The sequence below is a fragment of the Tachysurus fulvidraco genome, chromosome 23 (assembly GCF_022655615.1).
Source record: "Tachysurus fulvidraco isolate hzauxx_2018 chromosome 23, HZAU_PFXX_2.0, whole genome shotgun sequence".
NCBI lineage: Eukaryota > Metazoa > Chordata > Actinopteri > Siluriformes > Bagridae > Tachysurus > Tachysurus fulvidraco.
In genome coordinates this window covers 16,201,990-16,225,803 of record NC_062540.1, presented here as the reverse complement: position 1 = coordinate 16,225,803, position 23,814 = coordinate 16,201,990, and the positions used below count along the sequence as shown (strand labels likewise).

General features: G+C 38.5%; 1 protein-coding gene across 8 annotated transcripts in view; it reads left to right on the top strand.

Annotated features, from left to right (window-relative positions):
• scn8aa (sodium channel, voltage gated, type VIII, alpha subunit a) overlaps nucleotides 1-22,180 on the top strand; it is a 52,701-nt gene extending 30,521 nt beyond the window's left edge. For 5 of the 8 annotated variants that reach the window (XM_027170520.2, XM_027170517.2, XM_027170521.2 and 2 more), the window contains exons 13-27: nucleotides 27-159; nucleotides 535-773; nucleotides 3,180-3,353; nucleotides 3,569-3,925; nucleotides 4,104-4,571; nucleotides 5,112-5,229; nucleotides 5,616-5,770; nucleotides 6,684-6,857; nucleotides 13,185-13,307; nucleotides 18,630-18,914; nucleotides 19,395-19,448; nucleotides 19,532-19,669; nucleotides 19,785-19,889; nucleotides 19,976-20,246; nucleotides 20,343-22,180. In XM_027170520.2, coding sequence (XP_027026321.1) covers nucleotides 27-159; nucleotides 535-773; nucleotides 3,180-3,353; nucleotides 3,569-3,925; nucleotides 4,104-4,571; nucleotides 5,112-5,229; nucleotides 5,616-5,770; nucleotides 6,684-6,857; nucleotides 13,185-13,307; nucleotides 18,630-18,914; nucleotides 19,395-19,448; nucleotides 19,532-19,669; nucleotides 19,785-19,889; nucleotides 19,976-20,246; nucleotides 20,343-21,490 — 3,942 coding nt within the window. In that variant the 3' untranslated portion in view covers nucleotides 21,491-22,180. The remainder of the gene's footprint in view (nucleotides 1-26; nucleotides 160-534; nucleotides 774-3,179; nucleotides 3,354-3,568; nucleotides 3,926-4,103; nucleotides 4,572-5,111; nucleotides 5,230-5,615; nucleotides 5,771-6,683; nucleotides 6,858-13,184; nucleotides 13,308-18,629; nucleotides 18,915-19,394; nucleotides 19,449-19,531; nucleotides 19,670-19,784; nucleotides 19,890-19,975; nucleotides 20,247-20,342) is intronic. The other 3 variants (XM_047807247.1, XM_047807246.1, XM_047807248.1) reach the window with 1 other exon arrangement.
• Nucleotides 22,181-23,814: the final 1,634 nt, after the last annotated feature.

Below are 23,814 nucleotides of genomic sequence, written 5' to 3'. Positions count from 1 at the left end.
CTCAATGCTTTTCTTCCTCTTGACAGCCAACAACTGACATTGAGATCAAGAAGAAACTCTCAGGCTCTTTAATGGTTTCTATGGACCAACTCAATGCTTCTTTTGGGCACAAAGAGCGAGCGAACAGCGTCATGAGTGTCACCAATACATTAGTAGAGGGTAGCCTTGCTTATTTTGTTTGTTCTCTTACACTACATTCACATGTACAGTATTAGTAAAAAGTCACTTTACAGTTTGTCTTTGTGGACGTGTATGGTTGCCAGATTTACATGGTACATTCAAGCTCATACTAGCTTCATTGCCAGATAAACATGCTACATTAAAGCTCATACTAGCTTCACTGCCAGATTTACATGCTACATTCAAGCTCATACTAGCTTCATTGATAAGTAAAAGATAACTATACTACATGGCACCTGATTTAGACACTTGAAATAACTTTCATAAAATTTAGGGTGATTAAAAATGTATACTTAATATGACACAACAGATTATCAAGAATCTGATTTTACATCTGATCTGTTTGGTTTAAAGAACTGGAGGAATCGCAGAGAAAGTGCCCACCATGCTGGTACAAGTTCGCTAACACCTTCCTTATCTGGGAATGCAGCCCCATGTGGCTGAAGGTCAAGGAAATTGTCAACCTGATCGTGATGGACCCCTTTGTAGACTTGGCTATTACTATATGCATCGTTCTCAACACACTGTTCATGGCCATGGAGCACTACCCGATGTCGGAACAATTCGAGCACGTGTTGAGTGTGGGCAACCTGGTGAGGAGAATCCAGCTTTTTTAACTATAGTGAGACTAATGGAAAAGGGAAAATGTTTGCATCCCTTATGATTTCGGAGTGAAAAATAGAAAATCAGAAAAAAAAGAAAAACAATGATCAGAAAATATGTTTAAAAGTACAAGTCTTTGCCATACAAGACATCTCTACAAGGCATCATGTGACATAGAGCAGTTAAAGTAGAATGGGCCAAACAGTCTGATAGCAAATGAGTGAACAAGGATTCAAGAGGCTGCACACTACAGCTAAGAACACAACGGGAAGGTGGAAAGGGAAAGGATGGTAATAAAATTATTGAAGCAAAGCACTGCTACATTAATTTTTCTGCCTTACTTCCTCTCTCTGTATTTCTATCTTTTTCTGTATCTCCCTGTTTCTACTATCCCTCTCTGTATCATTGTCTTTCTGCAACTCTCTCTCTCTCTCTTTCTCTCTCTCTCTCTCTCTCTCTCTCTCTCTCTCTCTCTCTCTCTCTCTCTCTCTCTCTCTCTCTCTCTCTCTCTCTCTCTCTCTCTCTGCCCCTCACACACAGACACACACACACACACACTTGCACGTCTGCTCCTCCCTGCCTGTAGTCTGATTGAGAGACATTGCTATAGACTGAGGCGATGGTAGGCCTGCATTAATATTTCATGCTGCCTGATCGATGAGCAGCTCTATAATGGTACCTAATATTAAAATCAGCTCAGGATCCTGCTTCCATCTCGTTGAGTAAAGCGACGTATAGTTCAGAAACAGGAGCTTATTATTATTATATTATTATGTGGAAATGTAACATGACTAGCTTGTCTTTTTAATCTCTCTCTCTCTTGCTAGCTCCTTTTGTCTCTGCCTGTGTGCTCATGTGTGTCTGATTATTTACAGCTCACACACGTTGTATTGTATTGATCACACTTTGTCACTTCAGGACGTGTGTGTGATTCGAACAGCATTACTGGGATTGATATGCTGTAGATAATGAATCCATGCTGCGGTAGCCTGTGTAAGACAAAGGTCATGACTATTAATAGGATAAGATACTGTATAATGTGTTTATTTATTTATAGTATATGTATATATTACAACAGAGACAGGATGCAGTCGAATAGATGTAGATTAAGGGTCTTTCTTTAAGGTTCTTTTGGATTTGAACTCAGTCATCTGATCAGGATAAATTATATATTTCTAAATTCCAGGTCCACTGAAAGAATGAATCATATATTTTTAAACCGCCTTAAACAGAAGGCAGTTTATTTGATGTCTGATGAAGTTATTATCATGTTGATGTGATGCTGATGTTAATTATTCATGTTAGCTTCTCTCAGAGTAGAAACCTGATGTTAGGATTCGGTTGCTGCCGGTGCACAGCTGTTTGGAGGTTACTGATGACTTCGATCACGTTGTTCCAGAATAGAGGAAGTGTGACTCATACATCCTGGCCAAGCTCAGGTCTCCTACAGCCTACTAGGGCAGGAAGATTTATTACCGATGTCACAGCGTCCTCTGATTACTTCACTGCACCCTCTTTGCTAATATGTGCTGAGTAAAAAGCCTCGGATGATTACACTTCATTAGGACTGATACTAAGAGCTGACTGAAAGCCTGAAGCTTGCATTGTGTTTCAGAACAGTAGGAGGAGCTTAGCTGTCTATCAAAAAAGGCATGATAAGTGAAAGTGCTTGTGATATTCTTCATGCATTATTGTTAAAATGGCAGCCTGCTTTGACTGAGATGAGGATGCTGAGGGTTAGACAGAAACACATTCTCTAATAGCACATGAAAGTCTCTCAATTAGAGTGGAACGCTGAATCGTTATGACATAAAATTGAGTATGAACAGATAAACTGATTAATAGATAAATAGACAGACAGACAGACAGACAGACAGACAGACAGACAGACAGACAGACAGATAGATAGATAGATAGATAGATAGATAGATAGATAGATAGATAGATAGATAGATAGATAGATAGATACTTTACAATTGCTGGAAAAAGTCACTTCAGTTTGGAACAGCTCACCAGTCTCTCTAGTTTCTCTCTCTCTAGTTTCTCTCTCTCTCTCTCTCTCTCTCTCTCTCTCTCTCTCTCTCTCTCTCTCTCTCTCTCTCTGTCTCGTAATTATTTTGCTGGTGTAATAGAAACCAATGTGAATGCATTTTCAATAAGTTTCAACAAATGAATAATTTTATGGCTACAAGTCAGATATAAAACTAGTCAGAACATTGCTGGCTTTCAGTGTGAGACCTCTGGATTTACCTCTGACAAACCCTCCATTTTATTTTCTTAAAAAAGCTCCAGTATGCTTAAGCGGATACTACATAATGAAACTGGTGTTAGATTTGGTCCTTTTTTTATTTTAGGATTTTTAAACAAGGTTCTATAACTGCTGTGTTTTTTTCCAGGTATTCACTGGAATATTCACTGCTGAAATGGTAGCTAAACTGGTTGCAATGGATCCGTACTACTACTTTCAGGAGGGCTGGAACATCTTTGACGGGTTTATCGTGAGCCTGAGCTTGATGGAACTTGGACTGGCTAATGTGGAAGGCTTGTCTGTGCTCAGATCATTTAGATTGGTAAACACTCATCCATCACTTTATTGTGTGTTAGGATTATAAAAGTCCTGACCACAATTCATTAACCTCTGTAGCTCTGAAAGCCTCATTTGCTTTCAGCTTGATCTGAAAGCACAATGATGGTATTTTGCTTTTAAAAGAAATCCACAAGCTTTTCCTACTTGAATTTCATTCTTACTTTCACTCTTGTTTGTTGTTTCATGCACAACCCTCAGCTGCGAGTGTTTAAGCTGGCTAAGTCATGGCCCACTTTGAACATGCTGATAAAGATCATTGGAAACTCAGTGGGCGCTCTTGGGAACCTGACTCTGGTCCTGGCCATCATTGTGTTCATCTTTGCCGTGGTGGGCATGCAGCTGTTTGGGAAGAACTACCGGGACTGCGTGTGTAAGATTAATGTAACCTGTAAGCTGCCTCGTTGGCACATGCACGACTTCTTCCACTCGTTCCTGATCGTGTTCCGTGTGCTGTGTGGGGAGTGGATTGAGACAATGTGGGACTGCATGGAGGTGGCGGGTCAGGCCATGTGTCTCATCGTGTTTATGATGGTTATGGTCATCGGAAACTTAGTGGTAAGCGTTCCGATTTAGTCTAACGAGCTTCTACACTGTAATATTCATTTAAATGTTTAAGCTAAGCTGTTCTTCATGATAAACGTGTAGAGTTTTATTTACTGAACATGTGTTTGGATAGGTATTAAATGCTGAATGTGGTATCAGGGCTAGAATTTTGTCCTTTGTGGCTCTTCAGGTGCTGAATCTCTTCCTTGCCTTGCTGCTGAGCTCATTCAGTGCAGACAACCTGGCAGCCACGGACGATGACGGAGAGATGAACAACCTGCAGATCTCTGTTAACCGTATCAAGAAAGGTATAGCGTGGATAAAAGTCAATATTCGGCTGTTAGTGCAAGCTATCCTCCGAAGGCAGGCGGTGGATGAGGCCAAGCCTCTGGATGAGCTCTACGACAAGAAACTGAACTGCATTGCTAACCATACGGACCTCAACCGCGACATAGACTACCAGAAAGATGCCAACGGTACCACCAGCGGCATTGGCAGCAGTGTGGGCAAGTACATGATTGACGATGACCACATGTCCTTCATCCACAACCCCAATCTGACCGTGTGTGTGCCCATCGCGGCAGGAGAGTCTGACTTTGAAAACCTGAACACAGAGGACTTCAGCAGCGAGTCAGAGGCTGAGGGCAGCAAAGACGGGGTTAGTCTAAGATAAGGCGTACTATGATTAAATGTTGAGGAGCATGAGGTAACTACAATAAATAGAGAAATTGGATAAAAAATTTGCAGCAATAAATAAATATCAACAATGTTATTGTTACTACAATGAACTGAAATATGTGCCATAAGTTCATTATTATTATATAACTAGAAATTACTAGGGAAGTAGGGAAATGCAAATTAGCATAGAAATTATAAATAGCTGCAAAACAAAAATGATAAATTTGTTTTGAACTGATGGTAGTGACCAAAATGGAACATACTACTACTACTTGCTACTGAATGTCAGTTTCCTGGAGCTTGATTAAGATATTGAGAGTTTGTAGCATACAGAACAGGATTATACAGTATGTCGAATATAAACATCAAGAAAAGACGGAATTTGAAGATTCTTAAAAACAAACATTCGGATACATTTGACCATGAAAATAGGTTTGTGAAATAGTTACATTATTGTTTGGTGTGTGATTAGTAAAGGTTTTTTTTGTAAGTTTGACCTAAATTGATTTGTTTGTGTTAGCTGGATGACAGCAGCTCGTCAGAAGGCAGCACTATAGATATTAAGCCGGAGGTGGAGGAGGCCGTGGTGGTGGAAGCGTTAGAGGAGTATGTCGACCCAGAGGCATGCTGGACTGAAGGTATCACTTAAAAATACATAAACATGTAGTAATATATTGGTTGTGTATATAAAATTTAATATACTGTATAAATGATAAAACACTATCAGTTTAGTGAATAATAAATGTAGTATAAATGGAGTAAAGAAAGTACTCAGAGTATCTAGAAAAATATTTTTGTTTGATAAACATTATGACTAACATTTTAAACATTCAAAATGTTTGCTTGCAGATGTAGATTTTATTTATTTGTTTGTTTGTTTGTTTGTTTGTTTGTTTGTTTGTTTATTTATTTATTTTAGCCAATAACCTCATTATACGGCATACTTGCTTGTTTATATATTTGCTTGTTATTTTCCTATGAAGATTTTTTTTTGGGTGATAAAGTGGATTGTTGTGATTTGCAGCTTGTATCGCACGCTACAAGTGCTGTGATGTGTCCATCACTGAGGGCTGGGGAAAGAACTGGTGGTATCTCCGCAAGACCTGCTATCTTATTGTGGAACACAACTGGTTTGAAACTCTCATCATCTTCATGATTCTGCTGAGTAGTGGAGCCTTGGTGAGTTTACACACACACACACACACACACACACACACACACACACACACACACACACACACACACACACACACACACACACACACACACACACATATATATATACACACACACACACACACACACACTGAGCACCAGTTTATTCTGTACTACAACCAGTAGTAGTACAGCTCGGTGTGAATGTAGACACCCAGCCCTACAACCACAGCATTTCCAGCTCCACCTTTTTGTAAGCCTTAGTCTCAGTGTAAAATGGTGTAATTATGCAGACACTATAACGTGAGCTGAAGTTCACTCACTAGCTTCAGAGCAATGGAGCCTGAAACACACTTCTCTTCTCTGCCATGTGATTAATGGACTGTACCATTCATCAGACAGGGGTTCTATTTCTGTTCCTAGCAAGGCTCTTCCCCTGTGCACCTATAATGAAGCCCAAATTAGAAACTAATGCAATTCAGAAGCCAGGTCTTACTCAAGAGCCTTTTTGGAAGCTGACGTTGCTTTTGTTTTAAAAGAATTACAGCACACTTGCTAATCCTGCATTTTTCTCACAAAACTGCTTGGATAATTAGTTTTACAAGTAACATGTTAGCATTTTATAGCAGTGAACAAAATCTTCTCAGTCTCTATAGAGAGGACTGTACTGTAAAATTTCTTAATTCCAATGGATCAGAAGGTGTTGGTTGATTTTCTAGACCAGTTCTGGCTCTAGTTTGTTTGCAAGATGCAGTTTAGTGTGTGGGGATATTCAACAGTTTTGCAAGGATTTGTAAGTGTCAGAGGTTTCTAACAGTCAGAGATAGAACATTCTATAGTTTTCTGAGTGATGATGGAGAATTAGCTTGTTTTATGGATGTTTCACAACATGAAATCTAAAGAGGTCTGTCTTGTGCTCTTCATACTCTTCATACAGGCTTTTGAAGACGTATACATCGAGCAGAGGAAGACTATTCGGATCATCTTGGAGTATGCCGATAAGGTGTTCACCTACATTTTCATCCTGGAGATGCTGCTTAAATGGGTGGCCTACGGTTTTGTGAAGTATTTCACTAACGCCTGGTGCTGGCTGGACTTCTTCATTGTGGATGTAAGTGAACTGTTCCGTTCCCTTTGTGTCGATTAGCGAGAGTTACCTTGGCGTATGGTGGCCTCACACATACACACCTTGTAAATGAAGGCTAGCTAAATATATATTATAAATATATTGTCTATGCAGATGATTGTATAGGCCACATTACTGCTAAAATCCTATTCAGAACTAAGATATTGTTAAATTTGCTAAAAGGAATTAATATTATTAATAATGTTAATGTTACAACTAACAAATCCAAGACCATAATGTTACACTAGATTAGGCTTTAGCTCATTTGCTCATTTGGTATTTTTTTCAAACACCATTTGGGTGACAGGTTGAGGGACAAGTCAGAAAAAGAACATGGAGGACAAAAATTGTTTTGGAAATGAACTTACTGTATAAGGATAATTGAAAATATTTCAAAACGTGTTTTTAGGGACATTTGCTAATTGGCTTTTTTCTCTAAACAAAGGTAAACAACCGCTATAGATAGAAAGCTAGATAAGTTAAATAGCGATACTTGCTTAGACTGGTAAATGCGTTGCTTACAAAAAGCTCCTTTTTTGTGCTGATATGAAAAAAACTGTGAAATCAGCCTATGTTCCATAACGTATCAGCTCTGTATGTTCATAAAAACTCCACAGTCCTGGCCTGTCACATTCACTGAGGCTTAAAATAGCAGAAAATAATGCTGTGTTGTCTTTGGGCTGACAAACAAAATGAAAAGCCAAAATGGAGAGAGATCTATTGGAGGAGTTTCACCTGGATCTCTGCTCTGTATCTGCTGTTGCCATGGAGATAAAATAATCTCCAGGGATATTTTTCAGCAAGGTGTGACTGTGTTGGGCCATGTTGGAAGTTCTGAATATAAAGTGAACCAGAGTGCAATGGTATGCAGAGGTGATGTGTACAGTAATGAGAGTTACTTTCTCAGGAGTTATTGCACTTTAGCTAAGCTAGGAGCTTGTTTTATCTATAGACATACAGGCTCATCACCCATGCATAACCATGAAAATGTTTGCTCCTGTGATGCTTGAATATGTAAATCAATTCTCTGCTAAAAGTCTCAGAAACCCCATGGCTAGCAAAGAATACACTGAAACCATGTGTGTAATAAAAAACAACACATAGTCAGTCAATAACAATGATTATTGATACGGTATTCAAGCATTGCTAAACCCTAAAATGTTCCTTATTCTGAAAACCGTATTTGTGCCTATGTATTGTGTAATGCGGTGCTTAATGAATATGTCTCTTTATTGATCTCCTATTTGACCCTCATTGTGAAGGACCTTCCAAGTGTTACTCTTAATTTTAAGTTATTTTGTTATTGTGGAAATATTTTATTCAGATGTATTTCAAACAGATACAATTTTTTAAAGAAACTTTGACAGAAATGTTTACAGGGCAACCAACGAGACTAAAGATATACGTCCACTATAAGTCCGCTGCAACCAAGTATTTGGATATGAAGCTCTGGGGACAAATAAAGATACTCATGAACTCATACTGATAGTGCCATTGAATACATTCCTGTTACATATAAATGGCCATGGTAATTATTATGTCACAACTTTACCGTTATGGTTAATCATCCTTTTCTTTCTAGTTTATTAAATCAAATTTATACATTTTATTATATCAAAACTGCCATGTTGATGTAGGGGTTTACCTTAGAACATAATATTAACCATGGAATAAAAGATACACTGCTAGTTTGGACACATCTGCTCATAGATACGTTTCCTTCATTATTACAGTTTTCAACAAATCTTTATACTGTAATGTTAATTTAGATTTGCAGTGAGAAAGAAAATTGTTAAACAAATGCAAATTATTATGGATTATTTTATTTTATAACTATTTTAAATTCAGGAAACAGTTCAAGCTATGAAAAGTTGTATTCCTAAATTCTTTTAAGACCATGATAAATATATACATATACAGTATAACTAGTTTGTCCAACCGCTTGGCTGGTTGTATAATTCTATATCCCGGGGGTTGTAAATATAAAACTGTATAATCCAGGCAAAGTAGAAAATCTGAAACAGAAAGAAAGAGCAAATTTGCAAAGAAGAAATTCATAATTACATTTCAAAATTGAATTTTAAAGAAATGTATTGCAGTTTATTCTCTGGTTAATTAACTAGCCTAATCCACTAGGCTACCATGCATGCTAGACAACTTGAACATCTTTGTTAATCAAGGTGTCTAGATTACAACCTGTTAGCCAACTGTTAGCCAACCTTTTAGCCAACTTGCATGAGAGCCAACTTGAAATCTTTGTTGATCTAGGTGTCTAAGCAGCAGTCTTTAATCTGTTTCAGCGCAAGGTAATTCGGGATCTTTAAAACTATAAGGCCAAAAGGAACAATCGCACTTTGAGTAATGCAATTTTAGTTTGCTAACATTACAGCATTTCCTATGACAGTAGAGGAATCATAACTGTAATTAGGCTGTATAAATGGTTTTCTTGGGATAATCCCCTCAAACACAATTGCTCACAACTAATTAATGATGTATTTAATCGACAAATAATGAATATTATACCACTGCAATCCACTTGATTGTGATTGTGACAGTACATGGATGACAAATATTCACATGCAAGACAGTCACTAACATCTGCTCAAAAGTCACTAAATTTGTAGCTAGACACTTTTTAACGCATTGTAACGTCAGAAGTAATTGGCAAACTGATCAGGATACTTTAGTCCAGTTTGTTTTGTAGTGCTGTTAGCTCGGGCCGTTGGTAGTTGCCCTCTCATCAACAGCCAAGTTTGACCCTTTAATGCACTCGTATCCCAAACACTTGGAGGACGTCAGCTTCACAGTAAGGGACACCATGTGTTTTTTGTATGAGTGTAATATAGTACCTGTGTGTGCTTCTCTCCTGTGTGTATATGTATAATGATGACAGTATTTTGTTCATGTATGTATATATGTATATCTATATTGTGTCTGTGGTTTGTGTAAATGTCTGTTCTGACCATGTTCCTGATCTAATCGCCTTTCAGCAGAGCCTATCAATCCCAACACTTTCTTCCAGACCTATACTGTGCCAGGTTGCTCGGAGAGCTGGTGTGGCAGATAGAGTTACACGCAAGCCATTGCTATAAGATGAATAAGTCATTTACCTTAACATATTAGTTCTTATATCATGATATGAGACAATACTAAATATCCAATGCTATATAACAACGCTAAATATCCAGAGGAATGTCATTTTGGATCTTTTATTGAGAATCAAATTTATTGACATCCAGTTTAATTAGAATTCTGTTTTCCTAAAGAGGCCACAAAGATTGTACTACTAAGTTATGATCTGAACTAAAGAAACAAATATAGCTTAAAAAACTAAACACAATTACAATACAATTATAAAGACAGATTAAGATTTTTGGTACTCTATCTCCTTCTAACATAACATCAGTAATGGCAGATGGTGCTGTTTGGGGTAGGACAGAAGAATTTCTTTAGCAGGATAAACAGACCTATCCATCACAGCTTCTTTTTCCATGAGAAGATCTGAGATGGAGATGTTGAGGATGTGTAGTAGATGGCAAGTGCAGTGTTAACATTAGCCACCGCTCTACCTTGGTTTTGCTTTGTGTCCCATTTGTTTCTCTGCTGGCCTGCACTGTGTTTTTACACTGCCCAGCTGAGAGAAGCTCAAATATCACATCCAGCATGCTTTATCTGTACAGTACTGATTCTTTTCCTGCCAGTATATCAAACATCCCTCAGTCTGTTTATTATCCTTCTGTTCATGCTGTTGTCTTTATTTGCTCACATTTTGACTCTACAGTTTTATTTATAAAATGATTAGAAATTGCTAGAAATATCTTTAAACACAGTAGGTCAGACCCTTGGCTTCATTTTTTCATAACAAACTGACTAATTGACTTAAGCCTCAAGGAAAGTCATACTGTACGTTTATCCAAAAAAAAAAAAACCTACTTAAAAGGAAAAATTCATCCTGAGCAACAAGCAAATTAAAATTAGATTTATTTTGTAATGAAATTCTTAGTATAAACATCTTTCCTGGACATGTTAGTCTACTTTTACTCTGTTTAACAGTTTTCTGCATTTCCAACAATGCTGTTTGACCAATAGTCAAATAGCTCTCTCGCTTTTCTCATTTGTTCTCACTGCTCAAACAGATCAGCTACCACATACATACCACATTCCGTACCATTGCATTCATGTGTTTATTGTCGTCGCTACTTCCACATTGGATTTCCCATTCATGACATTTAAGAGTGAAACCTGACCGTTATTTTTTTACGTTTAAGCTTGAAATTGAAATTTGTATCTCTGTTGCAAGTGCGCAAGAGACGCCCTGAAAATGGGACCGATTTTCTAACATCTCAAAGGAATCATGAAAAAATAGCATTTAACTACAAATTAGGGGCAGAATCTCTATTACAAATATTTGAATATAAACACATTTGCTTCAGGGTGGATTTTCTTTTAATAAAGGACTCAGGCTTTATGGATCATGAGTCATTGTAATTAGTTTTGCAGTACAGTGGAATGTCATTTGCTTCTTTTCATGTTCCTTTTTGCTTCAGTTTTCTGTCTTCATTTAACCACAGCCACACATCTCATTGACCTTGCCTTGCAGAGTGAGAGCATTGGCACGTGAGGAGCACTGGTGCCAGCTCGCCTGGCCCTCCATACACGGGCCTTCCATTGGCTCAATCTAAAGGTGACAATTACCTGCAAAGATCCAACCTTTAGATGAAGGTGAAAGCTTTATGGAGTACTCCCAGTTCTCTGATGGAGCTTGCAGACTTGCTTTCAGTGAGACATAAAGGAGAACACTTGTGTAGCCATTTAAACAGGTTCAAAAAGTTTCACAGTTCCAGACTTAGAGACATCATGCAACTCACACTGGTTTTAAACATCTTCCTCACTGTAACTCATATGATACAGTCATAAATTTAACTCACACATGGAGTGTTTTAGAGTTAAAAAGCGCAAGAAGGTACAAAGCAGGACTGAGTTTGGTGAATCACTGTACAGATCAGATCATGAGGCTTAAACTGGATTTACTTTAGAGATATCCTGAAACTAATCCAGTACCAGAGCCTCAGACAATATACTATATGTATAGCAAACGATTAAAACATATCTGGGTGTGCTAGGAGCTAACTCTAATAATCTTTGCCAGTCATCTGAAGTGCTACATTCAGGATAAAGCTTTCACCTTTGATAGAATCCCCTCTGTAAATTGGTCAGCTTGACTGTCGTGCACTTTTCTGCTGTGTTTTTACCGCGTCTCTGTCAGTGGTTTATTGAAGGTGCTCAGAAATGTTCGTATTCCTTTACACAGAAACTCAAGCCCCGTTTACACAGGTGCTGCCTATCCATGCACACTGGTGTTTCTCTACTAGCCTTGGCCTTTTATCGAACCATTTTCACACTTCTGTATAGAGTAAATATCCCTCATAGTTACGATATTATTTTTGTTTTAGATGACCAATCTGCAATAATTACCACACTTGTGTGTATGTGTGGGTGCGTGCTTCATTTTGGATGGCACATCAAGACTCACAGGGCTTTGGTTTCTGGAGTATGATCTTGTCCTTTGAGTGTCATCTAGTAAGATGATCTCCTCTAATCTGCCCCTTTCCCTTATGTTATATCGCATCTGTGTGTTTTTTAAAGTCTCTGTAAAGACTATGTAAGATCGATGTGACTGTAAACCTGACATACATGTTAAACATGAACATGTTTACCTGTATTCTTTCTCTTAGGTGCCATTAGTATGTCTGTCTTAAATTATTTGGGATTTTATGCCACAGCCGAGAGCGACAAGGAGACACAATGTTAGAAGGGCAAGGGTAAGGTTCTTGTAATCTGTTGGGTTTTTTTGTTTTTATTGTCTCCTTTGTGCCGAAAACCCCCTTTCCCAAGGCCCCTTTAATCAGCGTGCTGTCTCTGCTTTTTCTCTTCTTTTATTTGAGTCTTATGTTTCTCTGTCACTTTCTCTCTTCAATCATCAGTTTCTTCACAGGTATAAAAGAAGCTCTCAAGATTCACCAACCTCTAAAACTAACCAAGATCGAAATCCAGGGGCGTGACTGCTGCCTCTAAAGCTCTACACACTTATAACCCTAAACATGACACTCTTTCTCTCTCTCTTTGTCTCTCACTTTAATCTCTAAAGGATATATACATGTATAAATACATTATTATATATGTATATACCCATCCAAGTACGTCTATATATGTGTAAAGCAACATTCAAGCAGCTCTAGGACCATCTCGTCCATAGAAAGCTTTGCCCATCTAACAGTCTGGATCCTTTTTTGCTTCTCTGTTTCTGTGTAGGTGTCTATAGTCAGCCTTATAGCTAATACGCTGGGCTACTCCGATCTAGGGCCCATTAAATCACTCAGGACACTCAGGGCCCTGAGACCACTCAGAGCATTGTCCCGTTTTGAAGGGATGAGGGTAAGAAAAGCTATAGAGCTGATCCTGCATGCCCATTCAACAGTTACAGCATGCTAGAGCTGATCAAAAAAAAAAAAAAAAAACGCAAAAGAAAACAGCAACAACAACGCCAAAGTCATACCAGAGGGATAATTAAAAAGAAAGAAAGAAACGGAAGTAACCACTGAAAATAAATCTCTCTTCATTCATAATGCAATTTCATGCATTCTTTACCAGATATGTTTGAGTTATGATGCAGCTGGGATATTCTTTCGAACACAAGTGTTCCCTGAGTTTAGTGGAATCCTCTTGTGTTCTGCTGATTCCTAGATGATTCTCTAAATAAGGAATAAAACATGTCAGAGTGGGCTGTTATGGAAAAGTAATCAAGCACGCTATGGTGTGATGTGACTGAATCAGAATTATTGTATCACCCAGATGTTCATTATTTTCCTATAACAGAACGTTCCAAAGTGTTTTACTCCTCTTATACCACAGCGGTTTGCCATCACAAACACAGTCATTTAATAAGATCTACACATCGCACTTTTTAGCCACTTAACTCTATGCTTACTGTTAAAACAACCTAGTTCCTGTAATCACTTACGTTATAGCAACTACAAACAACCATTTAAAGTCTTTACATGCCTCTTTGTTTTCTCTTTTAACATTTCATGTTACTGGGAAATATCCTACGTTTTTTTAACCTAGATTTTCCCCGTGCCAGACAGCTGTAGCTGTAACAGCTGTAACTGTTCTAAAATGCTGACACTGGAGACTCCTTCCAAAAATGCTAAATCTCCTTACAGAAAACCTCACCATATCAAGCAGTAGACATGTTTTTAAATTAGTGTTAAGTCCCTGTGTAAGTTGATATAATTGAAATGATAAAAAGAATGTAATAAAACAAGCCTGTTTTACAATTGTAATTCAATTAATAAATCAGCACCAATCAGAATTGAGAAGCCAAAAACGCTGTGGTATAAGACCTAAAAGATAATTCAGATCTATAACAAACTGATAGACTGAAAAAGTCTTTTCAAAGCTGCGTCATCGGAAAAATTCTAATAAGATGAATATTTAGTAAAGAAAATAAATAATAATAATTGGCTTTTTGGTTAAAAAAAACAATGGAAAGGTATTTTATTTATTGAAAACCAAGACCAGCTTCGATCAATTGGCTGCTCCTTTGGCCTGATTTTCTCAACTTATGCTTTTAATAGAGAGCCCCCTTTCCCTCCATCATTCCCCTTCTCCAACTGACCCCTTCTGCATCTATCAGAGAACAACCAGTAGCACAGATCCACTGGATCACTGAACTCGCACCCGGGCCTGCCCCATACAATACCGCACAGAGCCACTTCAGAGCGTAAGACTCCTTTACACGATGGAGTCGTCACTCCTATACTGTAGCACACATCCACGGAATTAGCGTGGCTCTTAATTACTCCCTGCGGTTGGTCTGTAGTAAGAGTAGGTGTTAAGCTGAGCCTTCTCAGCAGTCATCCCTGCTTTGGTGGTTGTGAACGATGGTGCCTGGTTGTTGTCGCTTTCAGTCCCTCCTCTCTTACCCCTGGACTGGTTGCCTTGAGCTTCTGTTGCCTTTCTAACCTTTCACCTCCTTCCCAGTCCCTGATCCTCTATCCCTTATTCCCTCAGCCAACCCCTTCCCATTCTTCCATCCTTCCTCCCTAACTCCCTCCCTCCTTTCCTCCCTCCCTTCCTCCCTCCCTCTTTCCCTCCCTCACTCCCTCATCATGTCCTGTTCATCTCACCCTGTCTCAACCTGCTGGAGTCGCGCCTCACCTCTCTTTCGCTTGTCCAGGATCTGCTCATGGGACTGAAAATAAGAGAGCCTCACACACACAGCAGTGTGGGTGTGAGAGGAGGATATTTGCTAAGCTTCTGTGGACTGTGGGAATGTAAAATGCAGTTCTCTGAAGCCTTGGGTTCAGAGGTACTCAATGGGGTTGTTTGGTCACCCGGACAGTTTGTGCCACTGAGTAGGGTGGAAAATGGACATGTCTCAAGATAAGTCTTCGTTAAAAATTTGAGTGTGTTCGGCCAATTTTTATGGAAATTGACTTCCTTTTTGAGTCAAAACAGAAGCTTAGGAAATTGACCAGGCAGCCTGCTGGCAGTAAGTGGTTTTATTCACAGCATGGCACTTATAGGACATGGCACGATGATTCCTGTTAGAAATGCTGAAACTGGGAGACTGGACCCACTAGAGCAGAGAGATGTATAGAATTTATAGCCAATTATCACGATCAACTGTTGCTAAAAATACACAGATTTCACTCTGGGCAAAACTTGCGTCCTTTCTACAGAATGATGAAATGACCCAAAAATGACAGACCAGATTATACAATAAAGATAATTATTATGCATGGAGTTCACAGGCCACTGCTTCTGTTTATACTTTTATCTATTAAGGAACTTTCCAAATTTTTGGAATGTTATTCTTTCTTTCTTTATTATTTTGTTGTTTTCCTGGTTAATTTTCATGTATTATAATCTAGTATATGTAGTACTGGCCTACTGAGCGTGTCATTTTTGGGTGACATATGGAATGTCATGTTTCTAAAACTTTGTAAAACTGCGTTGTCCCTATGATAATCCAGTTATGATTGGGTCAGAATAGAAATGAGTTCTATTATGCAGTAACAGAAAGAAAGATATGTAAATGAATAATCTACATTTATATTAGCCTTTGTTCATTAAATGAAATGGCATTTTGTTTTAAATGAACAAAAAAGGTTTGAGTTCAAAATGAATAAATGACTTGATAAGGAGACAGCAGCGCAGAGAGGTGAGAAAGTACAAAAAATTTGCAACTATAAATAAATTAATTCTATTTTTGAAGAAAAATTGAAAAGTTTGATCTGGGTTTGTGGTTAATTTCAAAGGTAGTCCAGATTAAGCCCAGATCATTAATATCCATCTACTGCGATAGGATCTACGTTCACGCTTGTAATTTCTACACGTATGTAAATCTCTCTGTGCTGGTGCCTCTCCTGATTCATTTATTTATTGATTTTAACAGTGTTTGAGTTTGCACAATGATGCCATGTAACACGCATGTCCAGTTCAATTGCCAATGCACATTATGCACTTTTGAAAGCCATTTTCCCTCACTTTTATATCTGTGTTGAATGTCTATGTGACATTTAAATGTGTGCTAAATTTAAAGCCTACACCGATTCTCCTGACAAATAGCTTTAAATGGGGGTCTATTCATCGCATTTTTGAATCGATTTAAACTATTCGTACAAAGAATTAATTTTTTGTAGTGATCATTTATCATCGTACGATGTACTGCGTATACTATAGTGCTGTATAAGGGCTGAAGTAATGTTACATTGATTTGGTCAAGGGGAAAGTCAAGAGAAGCATTTTTTCCTTCTTTAAATTTTTATAATTATCAGTCCTTGTAATAGCAAATGGATAGACTGTATTTGCCCCGTATTTGCTTGGAGAATCTTATCATTCCACAGTATGAAATTAGTGTGCAAGGAGGGAATATGGCTCCACTGTGGAATCCGTGAAAACATGCATGCTCAGCTGCCTGCCCCAGAGCTGCGGCTCAGCCAGCCTAACACAGCGTGCGAGCGTACACAGCACGCGCCGCTCCTCGCTAATCACTGGTGGATGGGATCCTGAACTGGGCTGAGGGTGGATGGGGATCGGGCAGGGGAAGTGGGGGTTTGATCTGATCAGTCTATTTCTGTTCTTGCTTGCTTGTGGGTAGAGGGACGGGTCATGTTATGAGTTTGCTGGGTTTGTTGGGTTTACGCTATCTGTATGGCAGATATTTCTAATGTTAATATCCCTAATTCTAAGGTTCTTAACCTCAATTCAGAGGTCATGATTAAAACTCCACGTAATGCCACAGATCTCTCTTTCTCCAACAACTGTTTATGGAAATTCACAAACCCTTTCATGCATAAATTATTCTAAAAGATATCCAGATTCTATAGATATTGATATTACTTAAATCTGCATGTCACATGAATTTTACTTTTTCTAAAAAGCACTTATATTAAACAATAAAATTTATATAAACAAAAAATTGTTTACATTTTGGTCTAAACTGTTTATGATGATGATCTGTAAATAAAACTAGATATGTAATATTCTTAAATGATTAAATTAAATTAAATGATGCCACTAAAACACAAATAAAGGTCCAAAAAACTATTTTTTGGATTAAAACTGTTTTCTGACTAAAACTAATAGTTGTTCATTTGTATTGAATTCTTCACATTTTTTTTAACTATTTAACATTTTTTAACTATTATTTTTAAAAATTCAATTCAGTTCAATTCAAGCTTATTTGTACAGTATAGCGCTTTTTACAACTGACATTGTCTCAAAGCAGCTTTACAGTACAGAAACATAGAACAAAAGGTTAATATAAAGAATAATATAAAGATTAATAGAATGCAAAATTCAAGATTAATATTAGATAGATTTAGTTCACAATGTGTATGTATTTATCCCCAATGATCAAGTCTCTCAATCCTCCCTGCTCCAGGGGCACTGTATCATAGCTACCCCATCTCCTCAGTTGGGATATGCAAAAAAACAGAATTCCACTGAGCTTTTCTATGCAGCAATTTCATTCATTCGTTCATAATTAGTGAATCATTTTTACAAATAATTTTTATTTGTATATAAAACACCTACTGTTATTGAGAATTACATGTCTTGAGAACAAAAATCAGCACTTTGATTTATAGTATATTGCAGTAATGGTTTCAAGTGATTACATTTTCCTCAAAATATCAATTGTATTAATTAATTTATAAATAGATATCAAATCCTGACAAGCCCACAGCTGTCCGTGGCCTGGAGTCCAAGAAAGTAAATTGTCTGTTAGCATTAGAAAGCATTAGATTCTCCCCTGTCAATCACATTATACACTATCCAATCATAGGTATGAGCAGAGTTGGCAGATGGCAGAGTGTGCTTTCCTCCCATTGTGTTACTTTGCCCTGTGATGCAGAAAGAGCAACAGTTTGAAAAGGTAAAGGCTGCTCTCTTCATGTGTCTCGGAGGAACCAGATGTTAGAGTTCACCCTTGAAAAATGAATAAAAAAAACCTTCCCTAAACTGACTGTGGATGTTATGCATGAAAGGGTTAAAATAAATCTTATATGGCCTCATAGCACTTAAATATAAAAGACTTATATTTAGCCATACAAATACGACGCTGTGTTATACATGTTTGTTCATAGCTGGTAGTGATTGTGTATGAGTATATACTGTGTGTGTGTGTGTGTGTGTGTAGTTTCCGAGTCCTCACGCAACACTGCATTGTCTCTTCCACTCTTGCTCTAGGTTGTAGTCAACGCCTTGGTGGGTGCCATCCCTTCCATTATGAATGTGTTGCTGGTTTGCCTCATCTTTTGGCTGATTTTCAGTATCATGGGTGTCAACCTATTTGCGGGGAAGTATTACTACTGCTTCAATGAAACTTCTGAGGAATACTTTAAACTGCACGAGGTGAACAACAAGACACAGTGCTATGAACTCATCTCTGCGAACTACAGCGAAGTGCGCTGGAAAAACGTCAAGATCAATTTTGACAACGTGGGTGCCGGCTATCTGGCTCTGCTCCAAGTGGTGAGCTTCTTTGTTCATGAAACTCATGCTAGAAATCAATATTTTCAGTATATTCTTTTTTCTTGGACTTTATGTTTGTGGTTATGTGACAGGGTTTGATTGAAGGGTGGAGTGTAAGAACATGTCTATTCATCCATGAACAGTTTAGCTTTTGTATTGCTATTTGGACTTTTGCATCTTTAGTAAATGCTTTATCTTGGTCAGGGTCTTGAAGGATCAAAACCAGGAACACTGGGTGTGATTTGGGGTTAAACCCAGACTGGGACACCAGTCTATCTCTGGGAACCATGCACAAACAATCACACCCAGGGGAACCCAATGGAAACCTAAGCAACAATAGGAAGAACATAAGAAAGATAGATACGGGCAGTAAACTGAGCTCAGGATCAAACTAAGGACCCTGTAACTGTTAACATTGCATTGCTAATACATTTTTAATAAATTTGTATATATATATATATTTTTTATTTTTGATAATAGGCTACTTTCAAAGGCTGGATGGACATTATGTATGCAGCAGTCGATTCACGGCAGGTATGAACAGGAATATCAGAAGCTGTTTTTTATGACCCTTGTAGAATTCGAAGCCAACTATTTCACTTGTTGTATGATCCCAGGTGGGAGACCAGCCCTTGTATGAGGACAACATCTATATGTACCTTTACTTTGTCATCTTTATTATTTTTGGCTCGTTTTTCACTCTCAACCTGTTCATTGGTGTCATCATCGACAATTTCAACCAGCAAAAGAAAAAGATAAGGCTCCTCTTTTTGATCAATTAGAAATGATATTGAATATTTGCTGTATGCTAGCATGTACATTCTCTCAAAGGTTATATTGATTGTAACCAAAGATTTTCTGTTCCTATACTTTGGAGGTCAGGATATTTTCATGACAGAAGAACAGAAGAAATACTACAATGCAATGAAGAAACTTGGTTCAAAGAAACCACAAAAACCCATACCTAGACCTCAGGTAGTACATACACAACTGCACACATAACGGTTGGTAACAGAAGGTATGTCTTGGGTCTAATCTTGAGTCTCTAATTTGTCCTTTAGAACAAGGTCCAGGGAATGGTGTTTGACTTTGTGACGCAGCAAGTGTTTGACATCTCTATCATGATCCTCATCTGTCTAAACATGGTGACCATGATGGTGGAAACAGATGATCAGTCGCCGGACACAGAAAACATATTGTACTGGGTGAACTTCATCTTCATTGTGGTCTTCACCGCTGAATTCGTCCTCAAGCTCTTTGCCCTGCGTCATTACTATTTCACCAATGGCTGGAATATCTTTGACTGTGTTGTGGTCATCCTTTCTATAGTTGGTAAGTCCCTCTCCATTTTGTAAGTACAGTATATGATTGTATAATCTTATTTCCTCTTCTCATTTTTTTGTCTTTCCCATTTGTCTATTACAATAGGTATGTTCCTGGCAGACTTGATTGAGAAGTACTTTGTGTCACCGACACTGTTTAGGGTTATTCGTTTGGCTCGAATTGGTCGTATCCTGCGTCTGATCAAAGGCGCCAAAGGCATCCGGACTTTACTGTTTGCCTTAATGATGTCACTGCCAGCTCTGTTCAACATCGGCTTGCTGCTCTTCCTGGTCATGTTCATTTTCTCCATCTTCGGCATGTCTAACTTTGCCTACGTCAAACGGGAATCTGGAATCGATGACATGTACAATTTTGAAACATTTGGAAACAGCATGATTATTTTGTTTATGATCACCACCTCAGCAGGGTGGGACGGCCTACTGGCTCCCATCCTCAACTACGCTCCAGACTGTGATCCTAATAAGGAGAACCCTGGTACCTCTGTAAAGGGTGACTGTGGCAATCCTTCTGTGGGCATTTTCTTCTTTGTCATGTACATCATTGTGTCTTTCTTGATCGTGGTAAATATGTACATCGCCATTATCCTGGAAAACTTTAGCGTGGCTACAGAAGAGAGTGCTGATCCGCTGTGCGAAGATGACTTTGAGTCCTTCTATGAGATCTGGGAGAAGTTTGATCCTACTGCTTCGCAGTTTATCACCTTTGCAAAGCTCGGTGACTTTGCCGATGCTCTAGAGCACCCCTTACGGGTGCCTAAGCCCAACACGATAGAACTCATTGCCATGGACTTGCCCATGGTGAGTGGAGACCGAATTCACTGCCTGGACATCCTGTTTGCCTTTACCAAACGTGTTCTGGGTGACAGTGGTGACCTGGACATGATGCGGCAGCAGATGGAGGAGCGCTTCATTGCCGCCAATCCCTCCAAGATATCTTTTGAGCCCATCACCACGACGTTGCGGCGCAAGCAGGAGCACATGTCTGCTTCGGTCATCCAGCGTGCTTACCGTGCCTACCTAATACGCAGAGGCTTCATTTGCAAGCGACTTATAAGCAGCGGCAAGCTGGAAAATGGAGGCACCAACCAGGAGAAGAAGGAGGACACACCCTCCACTGCCTCACTGCCCTCGTACGACAGCGTGACCAAACCTGAGAAAGACAAACAGGATGAAAGCGAAAGCAAAGGCAAGAACGACAAAAACCAAAAAGACGTCAAGGAATCAAAGTGTTAGAACTATGCTAATGGTTATAGCCAAAACAAGACACAAATGTGATGAGACTCTATCAACTCTAACAAATGTCAAGGAAAATTCATTTTCAATGAAACCCAGAAAAGTGGAAAAAAAAGTTGTTTACAGACTTTACAGATGCGCCAGTACAGAGAAAGCAGCCTGGTTTCTTACCACTTTGATTACGACCAAATCAAACCATAATGAGCTTACTGTATGGCATCTGTACTCAGCGACCAAGATTTTACAGCTCGACAAAGCAACTAAAAACACGATGAAAGGCCCATGGCAGTTATCTATGTTTATCTACGTCCCACCACACACAGAATATACACCGCACACCCTGTGTGGAGTTTAGCATTCCTCTGCTACAGAATTGCCCCTGATAAACACTGCCGAAATCCAGTGGGAAACCCCCAACTCGGTACAGGAAAGTTTCTGGAACATTGTCCTTTGACCAGAAAGATACAGCTTACAGTAGAGTTGACTGAAAATGAGAGGGGAAATTGAGGAAAACGACAAAACAGAAAATTATGCAAAGGTTATGTGAGATAAATATATGTGCATCTTATTTGAGAAACAAAAATGAAGGTAAAAAGAAACATTTGGCCCATAGTCTTTTCATCATCTCTTTGTTATACTTGCATTTAAAAAAAAAAAAAGAAAAGAAAAGAAAAAAGAAGACATTTTATACATAGACTTCCACACTGCAAATTGGGTTGGGGTCATTAATCAAGGTTTTGTCTTGGGCTGTAAGGGACTTGCTCAGACTGAGTTCCAGATAAATAAGTAACTAATTGTGCTCGTTCAGTGCATAGAAATGACTTGCATGGTGGCATGTTTTGATCAGAAATCATGCATGTATAATCATAGTCCACTTGACACTTCTACTCTGACCACAGATGTGGCTTGACCATATGTTTGAGGCTGTCCACAGGCAAATATTTCAGTAGAAATGACTGGAAAGGGATAATTGGTAATACTCAAAAATTGTTCTTAATTGTTCTGCTTGTACTTACCCCACGATAAAACACTGCTTTGTAACTAACCAACTCAGATCATGCCAATTCCATATAGATAGAGTCAGTGGATTATCAAAAGCAGTTTTTTTTATTCTGTATGCTTTGTGGTACACTAGAAGCATTTGTAGATTTGCTTACAGATTTTCATTACCCCAGACTTTAGGAACTTTTGGTTAGGTTTCTATTCAAATCAAGTCTTGGGCAAATCACTTTTTGTGTATTTTCATTTGGCACCAGCAATATGATTTGGCCCTATGCAATCAAGGGTCTATGAAGGTTGCAGCAAGCCACCATGCCATCTGTAATCTCTTACAATACTTCGTCAGTCGGGACCAGACCTCTCTTAGAGGTGACCTCTTTTAACATGCGTGTTATATTTCGTTTTTTTTTTAATGTCTGATTGTTTTAAAGGTAATGCATAATCCAGATGACTGTATCAGGGCTTGTGTGTTTTGTTAGACGTGTGTTTTGTCTTGGAGACATTAGGGAGAGCAGTAGGGTAGCTATTATGAATGCATCTACTGGGTGGCTTTTTGACTGTTGAATAATAGAGTAAATATTGACAATATGAAACGTACAGTATGGGGAATTATACAGAGTGTATATGGAGTGGAAGCTCTCTTTGAGAATGAAGTGATACAGGTAATAATCCAGGTTATGGTAAAGGATGCTTGTGTTGGTGAATATTATGCAATTCTGGAACGTTCATCTGTTTTTTAAATACTGTTTGTCTATATGGGAAAATTGTCTAAACTGCACCGTGAAAACTATGTCTGCAACCTCTCGAGCAAACTGCCATCCCCTTTTGCTCTAAATTTAAGGTGTTTTTAAAGCTTGGAAAAAAAAACTAAGTGTCATTCCTTCAAATGTCTTTTAATTATTCTTGGTTTCTACTCATCATGCCATGAACTATTTGAATGTCTTACCATAAGCATTACAGGGAAGCAGAGATCTTTTACAAATAAGAAAAACAACCAAGATCAATCATCAATCTTTTCTCACAAAGGAAAAGATGAAATGATGATTTTTAAAAAAAAAATTATTCCAACTTGCTCTTACCTGCCAATCTCTTCTCTGCCCTCATTACCCTATACACTTAGAAAAAGTGAAAAAGTGACAACGACCCAGAGTCACTGATGGCACTAGAATCCACACCATCAAAGCCTGAGTGTGTGTATTTAGTGTTTACAGCCCAGCTCCCTCTCCCTTATCAGACCTGTTTGTTGGTCTGTCGACTGCCTGAGATCTCCTGAGTGGGAACTGTGGACTCCAATCCAAATCGGTGCCCAGTGAAAAGCATAGACA